The sequence below is a fragment of the Prionailurus viverrinus genome, chromosome A1, assembly GCF_022837055.1.
Source record: "Prionailurus viverrinus isolate Anna chromosome A1, UM_Priviv_1.0, whole genome shotgun sequence".
In the NCBI taxonomy this organism is placed as follows: Eukaryota; Metazoa; Chordata; class Mammalia; order Carnivora; family Felidae; genus Prionailurus; species Prionailurus viverrinus.
The window spans coordinates 72,868,326-72,886,533 of NC_062561.1; the positions used below are offsets into that span (position 1 = coordinate 72,868,326).

An 18,208-nucleotide genomic window follows, 5' to 3' on the forward strand; every position below is an offset into this window, starting at 1 on the left:
CATACGTGACTGAACACAGTTAAGGCCTCTGTATAAACACTTAAGATTGTGGCAGGTGGGTGTGGAGTTCTACTTGTCCCATGGCTCCCCAAGATAAGCCTTGTAAGTAAGTTCTTTTGCTTATCACACCTGCCACCTGCCAACGTGGAGTGGCCTTCTTCTTTCTCTGTCTCTCCTTGCTCTCTGTGTTTGGGGGCCGTTTTATGAAACAGAAGTTCCGCACACGTCAGACTACACCTACCTTATGGTCACACTTTACAGAAGCATCCACACCAGATACAGTAAAAGCACTCAGGAAATCAGGCTATGGAGGGCTTGAAGTTGTAACATGGGAGGAAGAGGTGATGGAAGCGAGAATGTTGATCTTGAGAAGCGTAGAATTATTTGGGGTGTATGTAGACAGGTGGTGGGACTTCAGAACACACACATTAGATCTTAAACTGTTTTGTAGCAAGGCTTATGGCCAGGATGTTATTTTGTAAAAAATTTTTAATGTTTGTGTATTTTTGAAGGAGACAGAGCATGAGCAGGGGTGGGGGGAGCTGGCAGAGAGATAGAGGGAGACACAGAATCTGAAACAGGCTCCAGGCTCTGAGCTGTCAGCACAGAGCCCAACTCGGGGCTCGAACCCACAAACCGTGAGCTCATGACCCGAGCCAAAGTCAGACTCTTAACAGACCGAGCCATATAGGCACCCCCCAGGATATTATTTTAAATGACCTCTTGGAGTAGATTTGAAAGCAAAGGTTGAGAACGTCAGAGCTGAAATCAGAGGGAGATGCGTTCCCTTTAACTTTTGTTTTCTTCTGAGTCTATCCGATCATTTGCCACGTGTTGTACATCATCAAAAAATTAATTTTGAACCATCCTGTCTTTAAAAAAAATGCTTGAACCCTGAGATTCTATGATTTTGTGACCTGAGGACTCAAGGACTCTGTTCAAGGACTAATACATTTTCAGTCCCTTTGAACTGGGTTCCAGGTGCAAGGAGTTCTCCCAGCATCCAACTCAGGCACCCTCCACTGTGCATCCAAACCACCACTTTTCCCCTAGCACTGCCCCAAGGTCTGCAAGGTCAGCGAGAAACTCAAGGCCCTGCAGGCAGGAATTGGGCAATACAGCTGCCCCCATTAGGATGAATGTTGTTGAGGTTTCTGCAAACAGGGAGAAGGGAAAAGTAGACATTTCCAAGGCATTTATAACTTCAGCAGAAAAAAACACAAGTTTACTAGAGGGAGAAATTTTTAAGTTATTCTTTTTATTTTGCCAGAGTTTCTGTGGGCCCAAGGTTTTCTACTGAGTCACTAAGGCAGCCACGATGTAACTATTTCAACTTGTTGGGAGTATTATTTCTGAGTCACAGTAATATAATGATCTGAACATTTAAATGCTTTCTGTCACCTAGCACCTCCGATCTTCATGGCTGCACACTCTTAACGATGATATTCCTCACTGCACACCACACTGTATGAAAATACCACAGGGTAAAAGAATTGCCCTAATTCATGAACGAAATGTTCAAACATCAGGTCCATATTTCACAGTGATTCTTCTTTTCCCTCTCAGAAAAGACGCAGAAAGTAACACATGACTCATTTGTTACAAGTTCCATGTTTTCACTGCAAATTCCTAGTCAGGCTTTGGAATTGATGCTTCTCTTCTACTCTTCCCATATTCTCTGAGTCACCAAGGTTTTTAGATGTTGGCAGGAGAGCCTGTTCCTACATCCTCATAGTGTTCCACGTGGCTGAGAGGGGATACAATTCTGGAAGTGGAACCAGGAGTGAGTGTAAATCCACCCTTAGATCTAGGCATCCATGGCCCCAGCCCTGGGCCCTGAGCTTTGCAAGCCTTCTCAGATAAATTTATCAGAATATTTTTAAAGGCACCCTGTGATTCAGTAGGTCTGGGGTTGGGCCTGAGAACTTGCATTTCTAACAAGTTCCCAGGTGCTGCCGATGCTGCTGGTTCACAGATCATACTTTGAGAATGGCTTGTTTAGTGACTCCTTCCAAAGGAAGGATTTTAGTGTCTCTTGTTTAGTGTCTCTCCTCCAAATGCAACCCTTCACCCCCCACCCCCAGGATAAGTAGTTCATGTGACCCAGGGAACTTACCAACCTATAGCCTATGTCACTCCCTCTTAACCACACTCTTAGTACCCAGGACTCCAGAATTCCCTGTCTAGACCACTTTCTGACCCATGTACACCCTACCCCAGTGCGTCCTCCTGATGGCAGATCCCCTCACCAGTGTGCACGTGCCTGGGCTTAAGGGTTGACAAAGGGTCAGCCATTTGGAGAAGGCTTAGCTGTGTGGGTTACGGTTGTGGCCCAGACCCCTCCTGGTGAGAGAGAGATTGGGGAGACAGGAGAAAAGGGGTAAGCTCTCAACGGAGGAACTTCTTTGCCTTCTTGCCTCAGAAAGCAAATGCTGGGGGTAGTCTTATGTCTGTTCATGTAAATAACAGGAAGATATCCCATCCTGTTACAGCTTATCTGGATGTTGAGGCCACACAACAGTAGCTTGGATGGTTCTAGTTGGTGAGGAGCCACTGCCTCTGAAGTGCTCTGCTTGGACCTAAGAAAGAACATTTTCTACCCTTTCATGCCACCCTCCACTACATTCCCCAGGTGACCACACAGTGTAGAGGACAGTGTATGGGCTTTGAGTTCCCAGATTTCAGCTGGAGCCCCCACTATAACTTCCTGTAGGAATCTGAGCAAGTCAGTCACTTTTGAGCAAGAGGTCATTTTTTGCTCTTGGTTTCTTGAGCTTGATTATGGTGATAAGAACGCTTCTCCCCCTCTTCCACCCCTTCCCCATTCCCACCCAATTTTCTTCTCTTCAGCCCTCATCCTTTAGCTCAAATTCCACCATCTTGATTAGGTCAGGCACCTCCAGCTACTCTGGAAGGAACTGCACTCTTTTTTCATTGCACTTTGTCTTTTATATTTGCTTTTGTTTGATTAATGTCCACTGGCCCACTGGATTCCAAGCACAGGGATCATGCTTCTTTAATTCTCTAGTTGTGTCCGTTCCATCTGGCACGGAGCCTGGTACCTGATACATGCTGAACCTGGGCTTGCCAAATGAGTATACGAATGAGTGGTTATTGTTGACATTGGAGATAAAATATACTAAGGGACTGGCGCATAGTAGGTGCTTCATAAGTGACACTGATGATATTTCAATGCAGTTGATGCCAGAATCTCACATTTTATTTTGTTTCTTCCTACTTGGTGCAGGGGGAGAGGGGGAGAAATGGGGTGAATTTGGGACGACTAAGATCTGAACCGTCCAAGACAAGAAAAAATGTGGTGTGATAAGCTACTGGCCCAAACACCCAGAATCATGACATACTTGTTAAAGGCTTAAGAAATGAAAAACCCATCACTTAAAACAAAGAGTAAAAAGTACAAGAAAAAGTTATATTCATCCATTGCGCTGGCCCCCTAGAACTCATACCCCAAATAACACACCTTCTGAAAAAGCCCTTGGGGGAAATAATTCCCTACTAAGTGCTCACGCTGACGTCACTAGCCCTCCCCTTCCCCCCTTTCACATCCAAGGAACTATTTTATCTGTGCCTTGAATACCAACCAGCCCAAATACTCCGCATCTCTGGGGCCTGCACTGAAGAAAGAAATGATTTTCCTAAATCTGTGACAGGACAGTTTTTTTTTTTTTTAATGTCAAAATAAACCATCTGCTTGTACAACTGTTTCTAATTACTCCTCTGCCTAGACTCCGCACTTGAGGGGTTTGGTACCAGCACCCCGCCCAGAGCGGTGCCGCTGCCCAAATCCTCACAGGCAGGCAGCTCATCAAGGCACTCGCCCCTCCTGGTAGAGGCCCGACCCGCCCGTCCCGGTGTCTGGTGTCTGTGTGTCCGTCTGCGGGACGGTCTGCGCCGGTGGCACCTCTCCCCACCCCCCGCCCCCCGCCCCGAGAGCCCCCCCCCCAGCCCCCCACACACCGGGAGCCCCACCCTGCAGGAGCGCAGCTCGCCTGCACAGCCCCGGAGCTCAGCATGCGTCCTGCAGCCATCAGGAACTTCTTGCTGCTGGCCTCCTCCCTTCTCTTCGCGGGGCTGTCAGCTGTTCCTCAGAGCTTCTCGCCATCTCTGAGGTAAGTTTGGTTTGTTGTTCTTTGAGACCGACCTGCCTTGCTTTGTGTGGCAGGGCTTCGAGTTTGCAGGATGGCTGCCCAAAGCCAAGAGCAGTTAGAAAGTTGGCCACGGGGTAAACTCTTTCCAACCTGTTCTTATTCCTTATATGTCTGCACTGTGTGTTGCTTCGCGTCTGTCCTTTTACTTTTCCTTCGGAAAAATACAGTGAATAAATATAGATATATAATCTCCTCCTAGTTTAGTACATAGCAGGAGGAACTTCTGCCATGAGATTGAGGAAATCCTGTGTACCTACCTGTGTGTGCTCATAGCCTATAAGGCAGAATTATTTCACAGGGTCTGCATTACATTATTGTATTGCCTTTTGAAAGGATCTTTGAGGCACATGATAATAACTAAACTTTTTTAAAGTTTATAAGCACTGCTTAATGCAACTAGGAAAATATGTCCTACACTATCATAACATTTATAGCTCTTCCTACATATCCCTCTCTTCTTTTTCATAAAAGGCTGCTCCTGGCCATCAGATAGCAATGGGACTTTTTCTTTTATTTATTTATTACAATTTCTTTTAATGTTTATGTATTTTTGAGAGAGAGAGAGAGAGAGAGAGAGAGAGCAAGTGGGGAGGGGCAGAGAGAGCCAGAGACACAGAATCTGAAGCCGGCTCCAGGCTCTGAACTGTCAGCACAGAGCCGGGCGAGGGTTCCAACCCACAAGCGGTGAGATCATGACCTGAGCTGAAGTCTGACACTTAACCCACTGCGCCACCCAGGTGTCCCAGCAATGGGACTTTTTAAAGTGTACTGAAAAGTCAGCCAAATGTCATGCTTTGCATTCATTTGCATTTAATCAAAATGTGCATATAAGATTCTGTGCCAAGCCATCAAGAGGCAGGGCTGGACCACCTCTCTCCACTTGGAAGGCGGTCCTATTCCTAGGTGTGCAGGTTACCCCTCAACGTTTGGCTCATTCTCTTGTGATGGCCCATGGCTGGTGTTCGCTTGGCCCCGGAGAAATGTGGAACCTCAGACTTCCTTTCTGTGAAGTTGAACGTCGCCAAAAGGGTGGTTGGGGGGAACGTGGGCTCAGAGCAGAAGGGGCTGTGTCTGCTCTTGACCATGGCCCTGCTGTGGTTTGTCGCCCTTGCAGAATTGGGCCGGCTGCCGCGTGCAGGCTGTCCCGGGCCGAATCGGAGCGCCGGTGCCGCGCGCCCGGGCAGCCCCCAGGGGGCGCTCTGTGCCATGGCCGCGGCCGGTGCGACTGTGGGGTCTGCATCTGTCACGTGAGCGAGCCCGGCGTGTTCTTCGGGCCCCTGTGCGAGTGCCACGAGTGGGTGTGCGAGACGTACGACGGGAGCACTTGCGCAGGTAAGGGGGGGGGCGGCTTACCGCGGGCGCCGGGGGCGCACTCCCCGCAGGGGTTTCTGCCACTTTTCGGGGAGAGCCGGCGGGAGGGGGCCCCTAAGACAGCTTTCCAGGAGGTGACTGACTTCGCGCGCGCGGGTCCTCCTAACGCTCCTCCACTCTGGAATCACGTGTCTCAATACTTTCCTCCGCCTCAGGGTCCAAACTTAAGTAGAACTAATATTGGTAAGATTCACTCGCTTGATTATAACTCTAGCTTGCCTCTATTTTAGTTCCTTATTACACACTTAAATCTCCAAACTTCCTCACCAACGGAGTTAAGCTGGTGGGTTCCTCTACCCCAATCCCGTTTGTTAATCATATTTGCAGAACATAAACCGGTATTTTATTTTTACCAAGGAAACGCAGGGGGAATATTACCTTCCTAAAATCCAGCCGCGGTAGGTTGTGTCTTTGAACTCTGATTTGCCTTCTTCCTCTTAGGGTATAGTTCCCAGAGGGAAGTGCATATCAGAAGACTGTAACAAGGGAAAAAATAAGCAGACCCAAATCTACTTAGAAGCGATTGCTTTTGTGTTGTTTTAGCCGCTTGGGTTTTTCAGCTGCAGTGAAGCTTGGTATTTTGGAAGGAGTGGAGTCAAAATAAATTCATTGCTCTTGTACATTTTTAAGGAGTGATTCAGGTTGTGATATTGGAATGGGTCAAGCTATCTCTTCATAGAGAACCCCCCCCACCCCCCCCAGCCTATACCACTTTCACATTTACTTAGGGCCATTCATTGACTTAGGACCAGAACTTCTGTTGGGTGGCTGTGAATGATACAGATGCTCCTCTGTTAGTAAAAGGACAACACAATGGGTTCTAACCAGGGTTTGGCAAGTTTGTGGGGGAAAAAAATCACAACGTATTTTACCCACAATGTAGTGAAGAGTCCAACACTAACAGTGATGAAGAGTGAGTTTATAGCAAAATGGTTTTTTGCTTGGCACCTGGGCCCAGAAGTGCATAGTGAGAATACTTAAGATGCACAATGGAAAAGTAGTCATGTAAGTCATTTGGAGGGGAACAGGTGCTTCTATGTGGCTTTGTTTACCCTGTGAAGGCTGTGGCTCAGCCCTTCAAAGGTACTGAATGCCACAGGTTGTTACTCTAACTTTGTCAGTTCCACAAGCTGCTGTATTATTGAGGACAGCCCTTTGGAATGAAAGCTAAGTATTGTCTAATATTTCGTTCCAAATTCCACTGTTACCTGACTTCTCTGGCTTGTATTGCCTCTGGCAAGGCCTCTTCAATATCATGGGTTCTGAACACATTTTTTCGTTGGAAATGTAAGAAGAAAGATGCAGTCTTGAACGGGTGAAACTAGTTACAGGTGTCGTCAGATAAAAGTTCCCTATTGAAGAAGCTTATCTGGGTCCTTTCTGCAAAACTATGCAGAGGGAATGCTATGGTATGTAGTGTTCTTGTTGATCTCCCGTGGAAAGTGATGTGTTGTTTCCTTATAACATCTCACTGCATTCTTTCCTCCCTGATACGAACAGCACTGAATCATGCATGGTTTTGTTTGCATACGTGTGTGTTCCCCTGGAGGCAAAATGCTTCTCTTTATTTCAAGGCTGAATGAGATAACTGTGTTCATTTGCAGTTCTCACCTTTGTGACTGATGCCCATCGAGGCCTGCTCTCCTGGGCCTGGTGAGAATCTGTGCCCGCAAATGCTCTGAATACATCTCCCAGGCGAATGAGATTTTTACACACAACACCTTCGAGGTGCTCACCAGCTTGCGTCCCTTGTTCTGTGCTTCAAATTGAGCTTTTCAATTCCGTCTTCAAGAACAAGTTCCTATATTATAGCGAGTAAGATAGAAACATAGCAAGTTGCCTTTTATGTTTTTATGTGCACCTGGGCCTTTACCTCTATGGTGCTTTCCAGAAATAGAGTAGCCCCAACCCCTTTGAAGAAAAGAAAATCCTGCTCCTGGTAGTATATCACTGAGTCATTAATACTCTGGGCTCTGGGGGAAAGAGTTCAGGAGGCCTATCCCAGCCCCACCACTTAATAGCTGTGTGAACTTTGGCAATTCCTTACACTTTCTGAGCTTTGATTTCTTCATCTGCGAAATGAGAATGATAACATTACCTATTTTACAGGATTGTTGTGAGCATTAACACATGTAAAATACTTAGAATAGTGTTTTGCACAAAGTGCTCAGTACATATAAATGTGTGTGGATGTCTATAACGTAATATTATTATAGTGACGCACAAAATGTGAACTCGTATGGATAGATAGATGCATAGGTAGATGGGTAGCTAGATAGCCTGGCTTTGTCTTTGTTGGACATTTGATGCAGTGAGAGCAGTTTGGTTTTTGTCATGTAGCCTGGGCCTGTTATTGATCCAAAGCTCAAAAGGTCGAGCAAGGATAGCTATTTTGGCCAAGCCTCAGAGCAGCTGTATTAGATACACCATGCCCTTTGAAAGTTAAGTCCTTTGGGATTTTTATACTGTGAATCATAAGAAAGATACTTATTTTAGTTTGAGCCTGCTTGAAAGTGATTATGTGTATACTGTCATAAGTGGTTTATTTCTTCCAGTTTCCACTTGTTCGTGGCCCATGAATCTTCCTTGGACTTCTGTAGTGTAAAGGTCTGGCTCAGAAGTTGTTCCTGTGTGTGTCACAGTCAAATGAGAAGTAAACTAATTTGGGTGGGCTATTTCTTTGAGAAGAGTAAAATGTTTGATTTTATAAAAACAAACTTTCAGCTAGTATTTGAGAGCATCTCTGAACAATCCCCTGAACAAGTATGATTACACTTAAATAAAATATTGGTTTTTTTAAGTTTATTTATTTATTTTGAGAGAGAGAGAGAGAGAGAGAGAGAGAGAGAGAGAGAGAGCAAGCAGGGGAGGGGCAGAGAGAGAGGGAAAGGGAGAATCCCAAGCAGGCTCTGTGCTGTCTGTATGGAGCTCAGTCTCAGGAACTATGAGATCATGACCTGTGCCCAAATCAGGAGTTGGAAGCTTAACCAACTGAGCCACCCAGACAGACCTAAAATATTGTTGTTGTTTTTTTTTTAATCTATTCAAATCATTTTTGAAATGTATCACTTAAATGAGTTTCAGTTTTAGTAACTGGGAAGAACTAATTGAATTGAATTTAGCAAATACTTATGGAGTGCTGTATATTTACTAGATCCTCTGCTGTTGAAGGGGGTATAAAGATGTGGAAAAGAGGGGCTCGGTTGGTTAAGCGTCTGACTTTGGCTCAAGTCATGATCTCGCAGTCTGTGAGTTGGAGCCCCGCATTGGGCTCTGTGCTGACAGCTCAGAGCTGGAGCTGCTTCAGATTCTGTGTTTCCCTCTCTCTCTCTGCCCCTCCCCCACTCACACTGTGTCTGTCTCTTAAAAATAAATAAACATTAAAAAAAAAGTTGACACAAATGCTTAGAACAGCGTTATTCATCATAGCAAAAAAAAAAAAAGATGTGGAAAATATGACAACTTCCCATTGAATATGGAGATGAAAAGAAATACCAAATACCTGTAATGCAATGCAGAATATACTTTCTATAAATTTCTGTGAGAGTTCTATTGAGACAGGAATTAAATATTGTGGTTAAAACACTTGAGAAACAGGTAGCTTTTGACATAAATCTTTGTGTACAGGGAGGTTTTTAGTCCAAAAGGTGGACTATTGGAATTCTCAGGGAAGAAAAATTCAAGCAGTGGTTTGGAGGCATAAAAGCATGTGGGTGTGCTTGGGAACTAGTGAGGTATCCAGGTTTGGCTTTGGCTGGATCTTAGGGCTGTGGGGGAACTACTGGAAGATATTTTGAGTTACAGTAGGACATACCGTTTGAGAGCTCTGAACCTGAATGTGAAGTCTGTGCTTAATTAAGCTGCATATAGGAGCCATGATGTGGTTTGAACATGGGAGCAATGGTTAGTACTCTGACCCATGAAAATTAACAGGCTGTCTGAGGGCATGGCAAGTTGGGGTAGACACTTGATGGGGAGAAACTCCATTTAGATACTATTTAAACTGTAGCCCGGGGGGGGGGGGGGGATAAGAACTATGATGATTTTTAAAAAATTTTTCTTATTAAATTAAAAAAAATTTTTTTAACCTTTATTTATTATTGAAAGACAGAGAGAGACAGAGAGTGAGCAGGGGAGGGGCAAAGAGAGAGGGAGACACAGAATCTGAAGCAGGCTCCAGACTCTGAGCTGTCAGCACAGAGCCCGACGCGGGGCTTGAACTCACAAACCGCGAGATCGTGATCTAAGCCGAAGTCGAATGCTTCACTGACTGAGCCACCCAGACGCCCCCAAACTATGATGAATTTTAAAGACTATTGAAGGTACAGTCAACATGCTTTAGTACCCACGGATGAGTAAAATGATAAATCAGTGACTGGAAGTGTGATAGAACTGGTGGAATGAGGGTCAGGAAAAAGAACCAGATGACTCCTAATCAATGGCTAAAAATCTTTATTAGAGAAAAAACACTTCTTTGAAATCTGAAATTGCTGTAAAAATGAAGAATTATAGCTACCCGAATGAATTTGGACTTTATTGGTGGTGGAGCTAGGACTAGATGGATCATGTCTGAACTGTTAACTTGGGTTAAATTGTTTGTATCCTTAACCTTGAGCCAGCCATCTGATTTCTCTGAAATTTAGATTCTTTTTTTGGAACATCTTTATGGATATAAAGAACCTTGCATCCTGAATTGTATTATTCAGAATAATTTTTATATTTATGTATAAATGTATTTAATACCCACATAATTATGCATTTATACACTAATTCATACTATGTATAAAACATTCTTATAAACATTGATTCATGTATATAAACTGAATATAAAAGTAATTAAAATACATGGAAATACCCCTATTATATAAATAGTAGCATTTTTTTCTCGCAGATATTTCTTTTACATTGCTAAATAAATAGTATGAGATTTTTTTTAGTTGATTTATTTATTTTGGGAGAGAGACAGAAAGAGAGAACAAGCATCTCAAGCAGGCTTTGCACTGTCTGGGGCTCGAACTCATGAGCTGTGAGATCATGACCTGAGCCGAAATCAAGAGTCAGACACTCAACCAACTGAGCCACCCGAGTGCCCCAAATAGTGTGAGAATTGTATATGATTACTCATGAGAACTGGACTTCCTGGCTCTTTCAAGTCAGTCTTAGGACTCTTTGATCTGCTTTTCCTCACAGTTGTGTTTTTCTTGGATAGTTGTGTAATTCCCTCCAAGCCTATTTTGTGGAATAGGCTCTTTGGTTTTTCCTTTCTTAGTCATTTTCCATTTTCCACCTTCTCTTCCTTTCTTCAAACCACATTCTGTCTTCCTTGCCCACTCCTTTGACTGTGTCTGCCTCTCCACCTTGGTATTTGCCATCATGGTTGCTTCTTTATATTCCCTCTGTGCCCCCGCATGGGGCACCAAGCGCGTAAGACCATTGCCTCTTCTTTACCACCCCATTGAGTAAACGATTGTGTTGAACAGACAGACCCCACTTTCCGCATCACCTCCTTTCTTGTGTTTTCATCATGGTCTTAACATGTCCTTAGTTTTGGAGAACACATTCAGGAGTTTCCCACCACTAGCTCACTCACTTCATGCAAGCCTCTTGGTTTTTTTAGTTCTCCTCTCTTAGGTTCATCCATGTTGGATAAGTACATCCTGTCTTGCCTCAAGGGACACATAAAAATGAAAGATTTTCATCTTCACTTTCTCCCATCTGTACTGCTTTATTTGTAGAGTACTCTGCAATTCAATGATAGAGACTGAAATACCTTGTCGTGGGACCAGGTCATCCCCACACCTTGATAATCTAGAAGAGTGTATTTATGACATGATGGTGTTTAGATCAAGTAGTGTCAATGTGAGAAGTTCCATGGTTATTTTTCAAGTAGAATTTCCCCAGAAAGAGAAGGGGACATACGGGAGTGAGTTTATTTATATTACAAAATTTAAATTTTCAAAGTAAAAACCTCCTTCATAGGGCTCTCAGAAGCCTCCCATATACTTTGAGACATGATGCTAAAATGGACAGCCCATGTCTCTTAATATCTTAATCCCCAAAGCTTCTCAGCTCTCTGGGACTCAGACATAGATTGTCGAATCTGACCTTGTGATTCCTGATGCTCAAGGTTTGGAGGCACGTGATTAATTCCATAGCAGCAGAGATTTTGGATAGTGTTCTCTGTCCAAAGAATTTTGAGGAGTTATGAAGTAAGACATTTTCCTCAATTCCATCTCCTGTCATTGTATTCATTTTCTGTTGCCCTTATAACAAATTACCACAAACCTTGTGGCTTAAACGACACACACGTATTTTCTTATAGTTTTGTATGTCAGAAGTCCCACAGGGTCTCCAGGGCTAAGCTGGTGGCAAGTCTGTTACCCTCTGGAGACTCTTAGAAAGAATCCATTTCTTGGTCATTCAGCATTGAAAGAGTTTAGTTTTATGTGGTTGTAGGACTGAGGTCACGTTTCTTTGCTGGCTGTCAGCTGGGGGTCTTCCTGAGCTCCTAGAGGCCTCTCTTGGGTCTTTGCATGTACACTTCTACATCTCAGAACCAGCAACGAGGTGTCAGATCCTTCTCGTGATGTCGTCTTTCTGAGTTTCTTCCATTGTCACATCCTCAAGATCCATAATTTTAATCACATTGGCATGATCCCTTTTGCCATGTAAGCTATTGATGGGTTCCAGGAACAAGGATGTGAGCACCTTTGGGGGTCCTGGGATGTGCACAAGGAGGAATGCTGTAATGTGTGGATGGCAAGAGAGAGAAGTTCCAACTCCATTAGTACCTGGCTGTTCTTGTGCTGCATCTAGGATGCCAGTGCTGCATCTTTTCCTTCCTTTCAGTGCTTATCTTCATGATTTAATTTCCCTGGCCCCAGTCTTTCCCACACCACTGCTGATAAGAAACACCACGCTTCTGGTCCAGATCATAAAAAGTGACTTATAGCCCAGCAATTACCTACATTCGATGCCTGACACTATCACTTGCCAACTGTGGGCAAGTTACTCAAACGTTTGCAACTTCTGTTTCCTTATCTAGAAACAGCGACAATAATATTATCAATGGGGGATAATAATATTATTTGCCTAGCTAAATGCAGGAGTGATTAGTGAGTCAATGGAGTTAGGATGCTTACTTATGTCAGATGTCCCTCTTCTACCCTCGCTTGATACTCAGTCAAACGATATTGACTCCCAAAGAAGTGATTTTCCTCCCATGTTGTATCTTCTTCCGGATTTAAGTCTATGTTCACCTTTCCTCCTTTGACTGTCAGTGAGTTTTTGGAACTATCTCAGCTCAGTCAGCATGCCTTCTCCATCGTGTCCAGGCTAGGTTGAGCACTCAGCCCTGGCCATCTCCAGCCTGAGACTTACTGGGTAACATTCCAGCTCACTGGATGTCTAAGTTTTTGACCCTGGTTTCTATCTTTGTCCCAGGAGGTTGACTTTTGTGTTCCTGTCCCTGCAAACTTCACCCTGATTTATGGTTCTGGAACTTTCCTGTCCCTGCAGTCTTCACCCTGATTTATGGTTCTAGAGCCATGCCCTAAATAGTGTGTGGTTAGTCTTTGAATCTGGAATTTTTTTTTTTTGTCATTTTCTTTACTGGAAACCCTAAGATTTCTGCAAATTTGCAGAGTTTACACTCAGTGCATTGCTGCTTCTGACCCTCACCTCCACTGAGATTTCTGAGTTTCTGGCCGTTCCTTCATCTCCTCTGAAGCATTGATCTCAGGTGGGTTGAACCCAGAACCCATTCCTTTATCTTACAAAAATGGGAGAAGCAACACAATACAAAACAAAGTCAAAACAACTTACTTTCACAGAGTTTTTGAGTATTTAGTGAACATCGCTGAATGTTCTGGAGACACTGGAGATGGGCTTGTTGAATCTGAGGAACATAAATAACTTAAGATTGAATAGTAATCACTCTGGTTCTTAAAACTCCCACTTTTTCAATGAGTCCCCTTTCTGAAAGCTAAGTGTGGACGTGTGATGGAATTCTGGTGGAAGAGATGTAAACAGAGACATTGTGGGGGCTCCCAAAGGGAGCCGACTTGCAGGGAGGTGTTTGTTTTGCCCATATACCCTCCTTCCTGCCTTGAGTGCACCTAGTCGCAGCGGCCCCTTGCATCGAGAGATGAATATGGCGGCCACCTATGAGGATGGCTCACCTCCAAGACAGGAGTCCTGACTTCTGGAGACAATGTGGAGCTGCCACACTAGTCCTGAACTGCCTGCCTCTGCACTGTGTTTTACACATAAAAATAATTAATTTTGTTTCAGCCCCTGTCATTTTGGGGTTTTCTGGCAGCTAAAAAATATAATCCTATCAGAAGCAGTGGTTTTATTCAAAAAGCTCAAGTCTGTTAAAACAGGGCCATGGGGGCATTTGTATAGTGGTTGAGAACTTGTACTGGTGACAATGGTAGGGCTGGGTTCCACCCCAGTTTACCTGCTGTGTGGATTCCAGAAGTTTGGGTGAATTCTGTAAGACTCAGTTTGCTCATCTCTGAAATGGGATATTGTTAATACTCTGAGGAGAGTTATTGCAAAATTTAAGTGAGAAAATACACATGAAGCATCTAATAAAACAGCCGATGTAATTGTCATTCTAAATGGGAGCTATTATTATCATTATTAAACCTAGAATCTCTAAGGAGATTATGCTAAGGCAAAAGGGAGTATGTCTTCGCTTTAAGTGTATTTACTAGTAATCGAGTGGCCAGTTATGAATGTATATTCCCTGTACCTGTTTATATATTCAACATATACTGCTTTTTTTGCCTAGCTATTTTTATGGGGTTATTATTTCTATGCAAAGATGTAATTTTTCAAAATCTGGTTGCCAGAAATTAAATTACCAGAGAGAATACAAGCATTGTTTATGTATTTAAATGTTTTTTAAGTTTCCCATCTATTTAGTTATCTCTGTATTTAAAATTGATTAAAACACAACACATGTCTGCTACAAAAAGTCAAACAATACATAAATGCATGGATAAAACTCAGTGCAGTGGGGTTGAATTTTATTCAGGAAACAGATTCTACATCAGCACAAAATCAGACAGTTGAAGTTTAAACATTCCCCTGACAAATCTCCAAGGAAGGCCCTGTGTTTGAGTTGATTACACCGTCTCTCAGTCTAGCACAGTAAACACTAGTAAATGAGTGTTTACTCCATGGCTGTTTCTGTGTTTACTCCATTTTTGGTTTTTGGCTGGATATCAGAGGAGTATTAGCTGGATTGTTCATTTGGGGACCCTTAGCTGGGTGGGATGCTCACAGTAGAGACATATACCAAGGACATCAGCCCAGGGAAACACCATCTCTTTCACACTCCCCTCTTGTCCCCACTTGGGACCTCCACTCACTGGATGGAATAACAGAATCTCTATACTATTTAAGTTATGATTTCACTTTCCTTTACTGCCAAGTATTTACCTCAACACTGAAACACATACAATCGATGTCAGGTAAGCTAAATATGTGTGTGCTGTGACTCCTCTTTAGTCTGTTCTTCAGCATAACCTCTGGCATTAATCAATATTAAATTTAGGGCATATACTTCCCTGTTTTCCCATGCTTGTATACACGCCCATGTTATAAATGTGCATACACACTCACAGCCCTGTTTCTCTCCCTCTCTCTTGTTTTTTTCTCCTTAAGAATATATCACAGCTCTGATTCTAGCTTAATAATATATGTGGTGGAGAATTGGAGTGCCTGGCGTGCCTGGGTGGCTCCGTGGGTTAAGCGTCTGACTCTTAATTTCAGCATAGGTCATAATCTCATGGTTTGTGGGATTAAGTCCCATGTTGGACTCTGTGCTGAGCATGGAGCTTGCTTGGGATTCTCTCTCTCTCCCTCTCTCTCTGCCCCTCTTCCCCCTGCCTCTCTCTCAAATTAAAAAAAAAAGAATTTTAATAGGTGTATAATATCCTATGGTAGGGATATATTGCTTTATTAATAAACAATTTGCCTATTAGTGAAAATTCTGGTTGCTTCTGGTTTTTGTTATTGTTTTATTCGTTGATGTAGGAGGATGTTTTATTTGTTGATGTTTTATTTGTTGATGTATGTACACATACGTGCGCACAGCTCCCTAGCTCCCTTATTCTTGCATGTACACACAGACATTTCCACCAGGATGACTGAGTCCCAAGACACATGTGAGGGAGTGGTCAGCCAAGAGAACTATTAATGGAAGTGTCTTCACACATTGCTGATCTTGGCGGAGGAGAACTTCAAATCAGGTGGAACTAGGAGATCCGAAACCTTTGTCCTGAGGGAAATTTAAATTCCAAGCCTGGTGTGGGATTCAAGGTCAAGAGACATATCTGAAGGGGAGAAATATCATACAGCAGCGACCGAGAGTACCAGGGGGATTTACCAGGGCATTTTTAGGCCCCCTGCATGGGTACATTCTCAAGCTATTTTCCATTAACTCTTAAATTGGTAAAGACAGAGAGCTGCAAGATGGTTGCAAATCTCATTTTCTTTGGAAAGGAGTGCTTTGTCTTTTCAAGGATCACATTTCCTGGCAAATAAGAAACTATATTTTGTAATAAAACTCATTCTTCTGTCTACTCTAAATCATCTTACTTAAGGCTGGGTGGAAAAATGATAGCTTTATAAAGGGAAAAGAAAAATAAGACCTTTAGAAGGATGCTCATTGGCTTGACCTTGAGTCACCTCGCTGCTGACTTATGCCGGAAGACAAGTTTCTCTGCCAAGAGCCCTAGCCTCCTAATTGTATATAGTCACTAGTTCAAGCATCAAATTATTCCAAGTGAATAGTAACCCACTCTAGTTTTCTGTTTTACTATTTTATCTGGATACTTTCTGAGGAAGGCAGGCCAAAAAAAGTTGTTGTTGTTGTTGTTTTTTAAAGAGGTCGATGAGTTTTGGTATTGCTTAGAAACTTCTCCTGTGGCAGGGCCTTAACGGCAAATTCATGATTTAGTCAATGGGAGAGAGTAAGGAGGCAAAATCAGAAAATCAAAACATGGTAAATGTATTTCCTAATTGGCCATTACTGCTCTTTGAAAGCTATCATTTTCTGCTGTGCAAAATACTTAGACGAAACTAGTTATTTTTCTAAACAAAATGACTTGGCCACTTAAGCCTTTTCCTCTCCAAAATACAAAAGGCAAGTTATGGACTTTTTTTTTCTTTCTTGGTCAACATCATTAGTTATATAAGCTCCAAGAGTCGTCCTGACATGAAATAATTCATTTGTTTTAAGAAGAAAAACATTTGATTTCTAGCTGTGTCCTGGATAGACTTCAATTGCCTGCTTGGATGGATTTGAGCCTTAAAATTAATGCTGTGTTAGTAATACAAAGGAGTAATGGGAAAATATCTATTTCTATTTGAGTATGCTTTGCTGGAAAATATTTTCATACATTTGAACTCTCATTCAATTCTCATATAACTTTTAAGTGGTAGTCAAAATTGTTGTTTTCCTGCTATCATATTAAGGAATCCTAAGAAAAATTTGCCCCCCAAATCCATAGGTGGCTTCTTCTTGAACATACTACAGTTGTTCTGAAACCACATATTTAGGGTAAATATTTTCATGAACTTGGAGTCCTGAAATAACATAATTTTGAAGTACCTCATTTTTGTATTTAAAAAATATATCTTCTGTTGATTTTTTTTTTCTTGGAAGAGCAGATTTTCATTCTCATTTCTGCCTTATGCCAGAGGTAGCAGGTGTAAAAGTTCCAATACTGGGCAGAAGAATACCTTATTCATTTAGTATCAAAAGAAGTCTGGATAGCAGAAAGCATTGGGACTAAATGTCATACCAACAAAGAGCATTTCTCTCAGCTGTAATTGATATTCTCAGAGAGATTGCGTTTAGCACCGACTCTTATCAAAATAAAGGTTCTCCAGAATCAGCAATGAGAGAAACTTTTCTATAACCTTTGATTTTCAGGGTCTATAAGAGTGAAAGAACATAGGAGAGTTGAATATATATTTGTTACTTTCATGGACATTAACTAGTTTTATTTTGACTAAGAAGAATAAATCACATTCGAGAGAATCTTTTGCTCTTATAAAATTATTCATAATGTGAAATCCAGAAATTAAAATACATGCCATTTTTAATATATGTATAGCCTTTTTGAGAACAAAGCAATGGGAATCAGCAGAAATGCACAGTGAGAGAAGATAAGTGTCTATAGAAAAGTGAACAATTTTGACTGGGTCATCATGAGGGTGTACTCTTTGGAGGTGGGTATGTCACTCCTCAAGCTGCCTAGGATTCTTGAAATTCTAATCCTTCTATATTTCATCCCTGCTAATATGCCAGGTATAGAATTTTAAGAGTTAGGAGTGGCAGTGCACTAATCTGTTGTTAATATAGTCTCTCGTGACGTTAGTAATCTTTCCTTTGGGAAAGCTAAGGGAGCAGGTTTGGATAGGATGGAAATGTAGAGGCACACTGCTCTGGAAAGTGCCTGCGAATTGGAATTAAAAAGCAAAACAAACAGTTCGTTTTCCACTCTTGTTACTTTCTGTGTGACCTTGCTTGAGTCACTTGCTTTCTCTCAGCTTCAGTTAGGTTAAATTCAACAAGCATTTATTAAACACCTACAAAGAGGTAACTAGCAGAGGACAGAACATGGGTGGGTGGGAGATTGGAGCCATCA

General features: G+C 42.6%; 1 protein-coding gene across 1 annotated transcript in view; it reads left to right on the top strand.

Annotated features, from left to right (window-relative positions):
• Positions 1-3,786: 3,786 nt before the first annotated feature.
• Positions 3,787-18,208, top strand: part of ITGBL1 (integrin subunit beta like 1) — a 207,126-nt gene continuing 192,704 nt past the window's right edge. The window contains exons 1-2 of the mRNA XM_047871253.1: positions 3,787-4,130; positions 5,284-5,501. Coding sequence (XP_047727209.1) covers positions 4,033-4,130; positions 5,284-5,501 — 316 coding nt within the window. The 5' untranslated portion in view covers positions 3,787-4,032. The remainder of the gene's footprint in view (positions 4,131-5,283; positions 5,502-18,208) is intronic.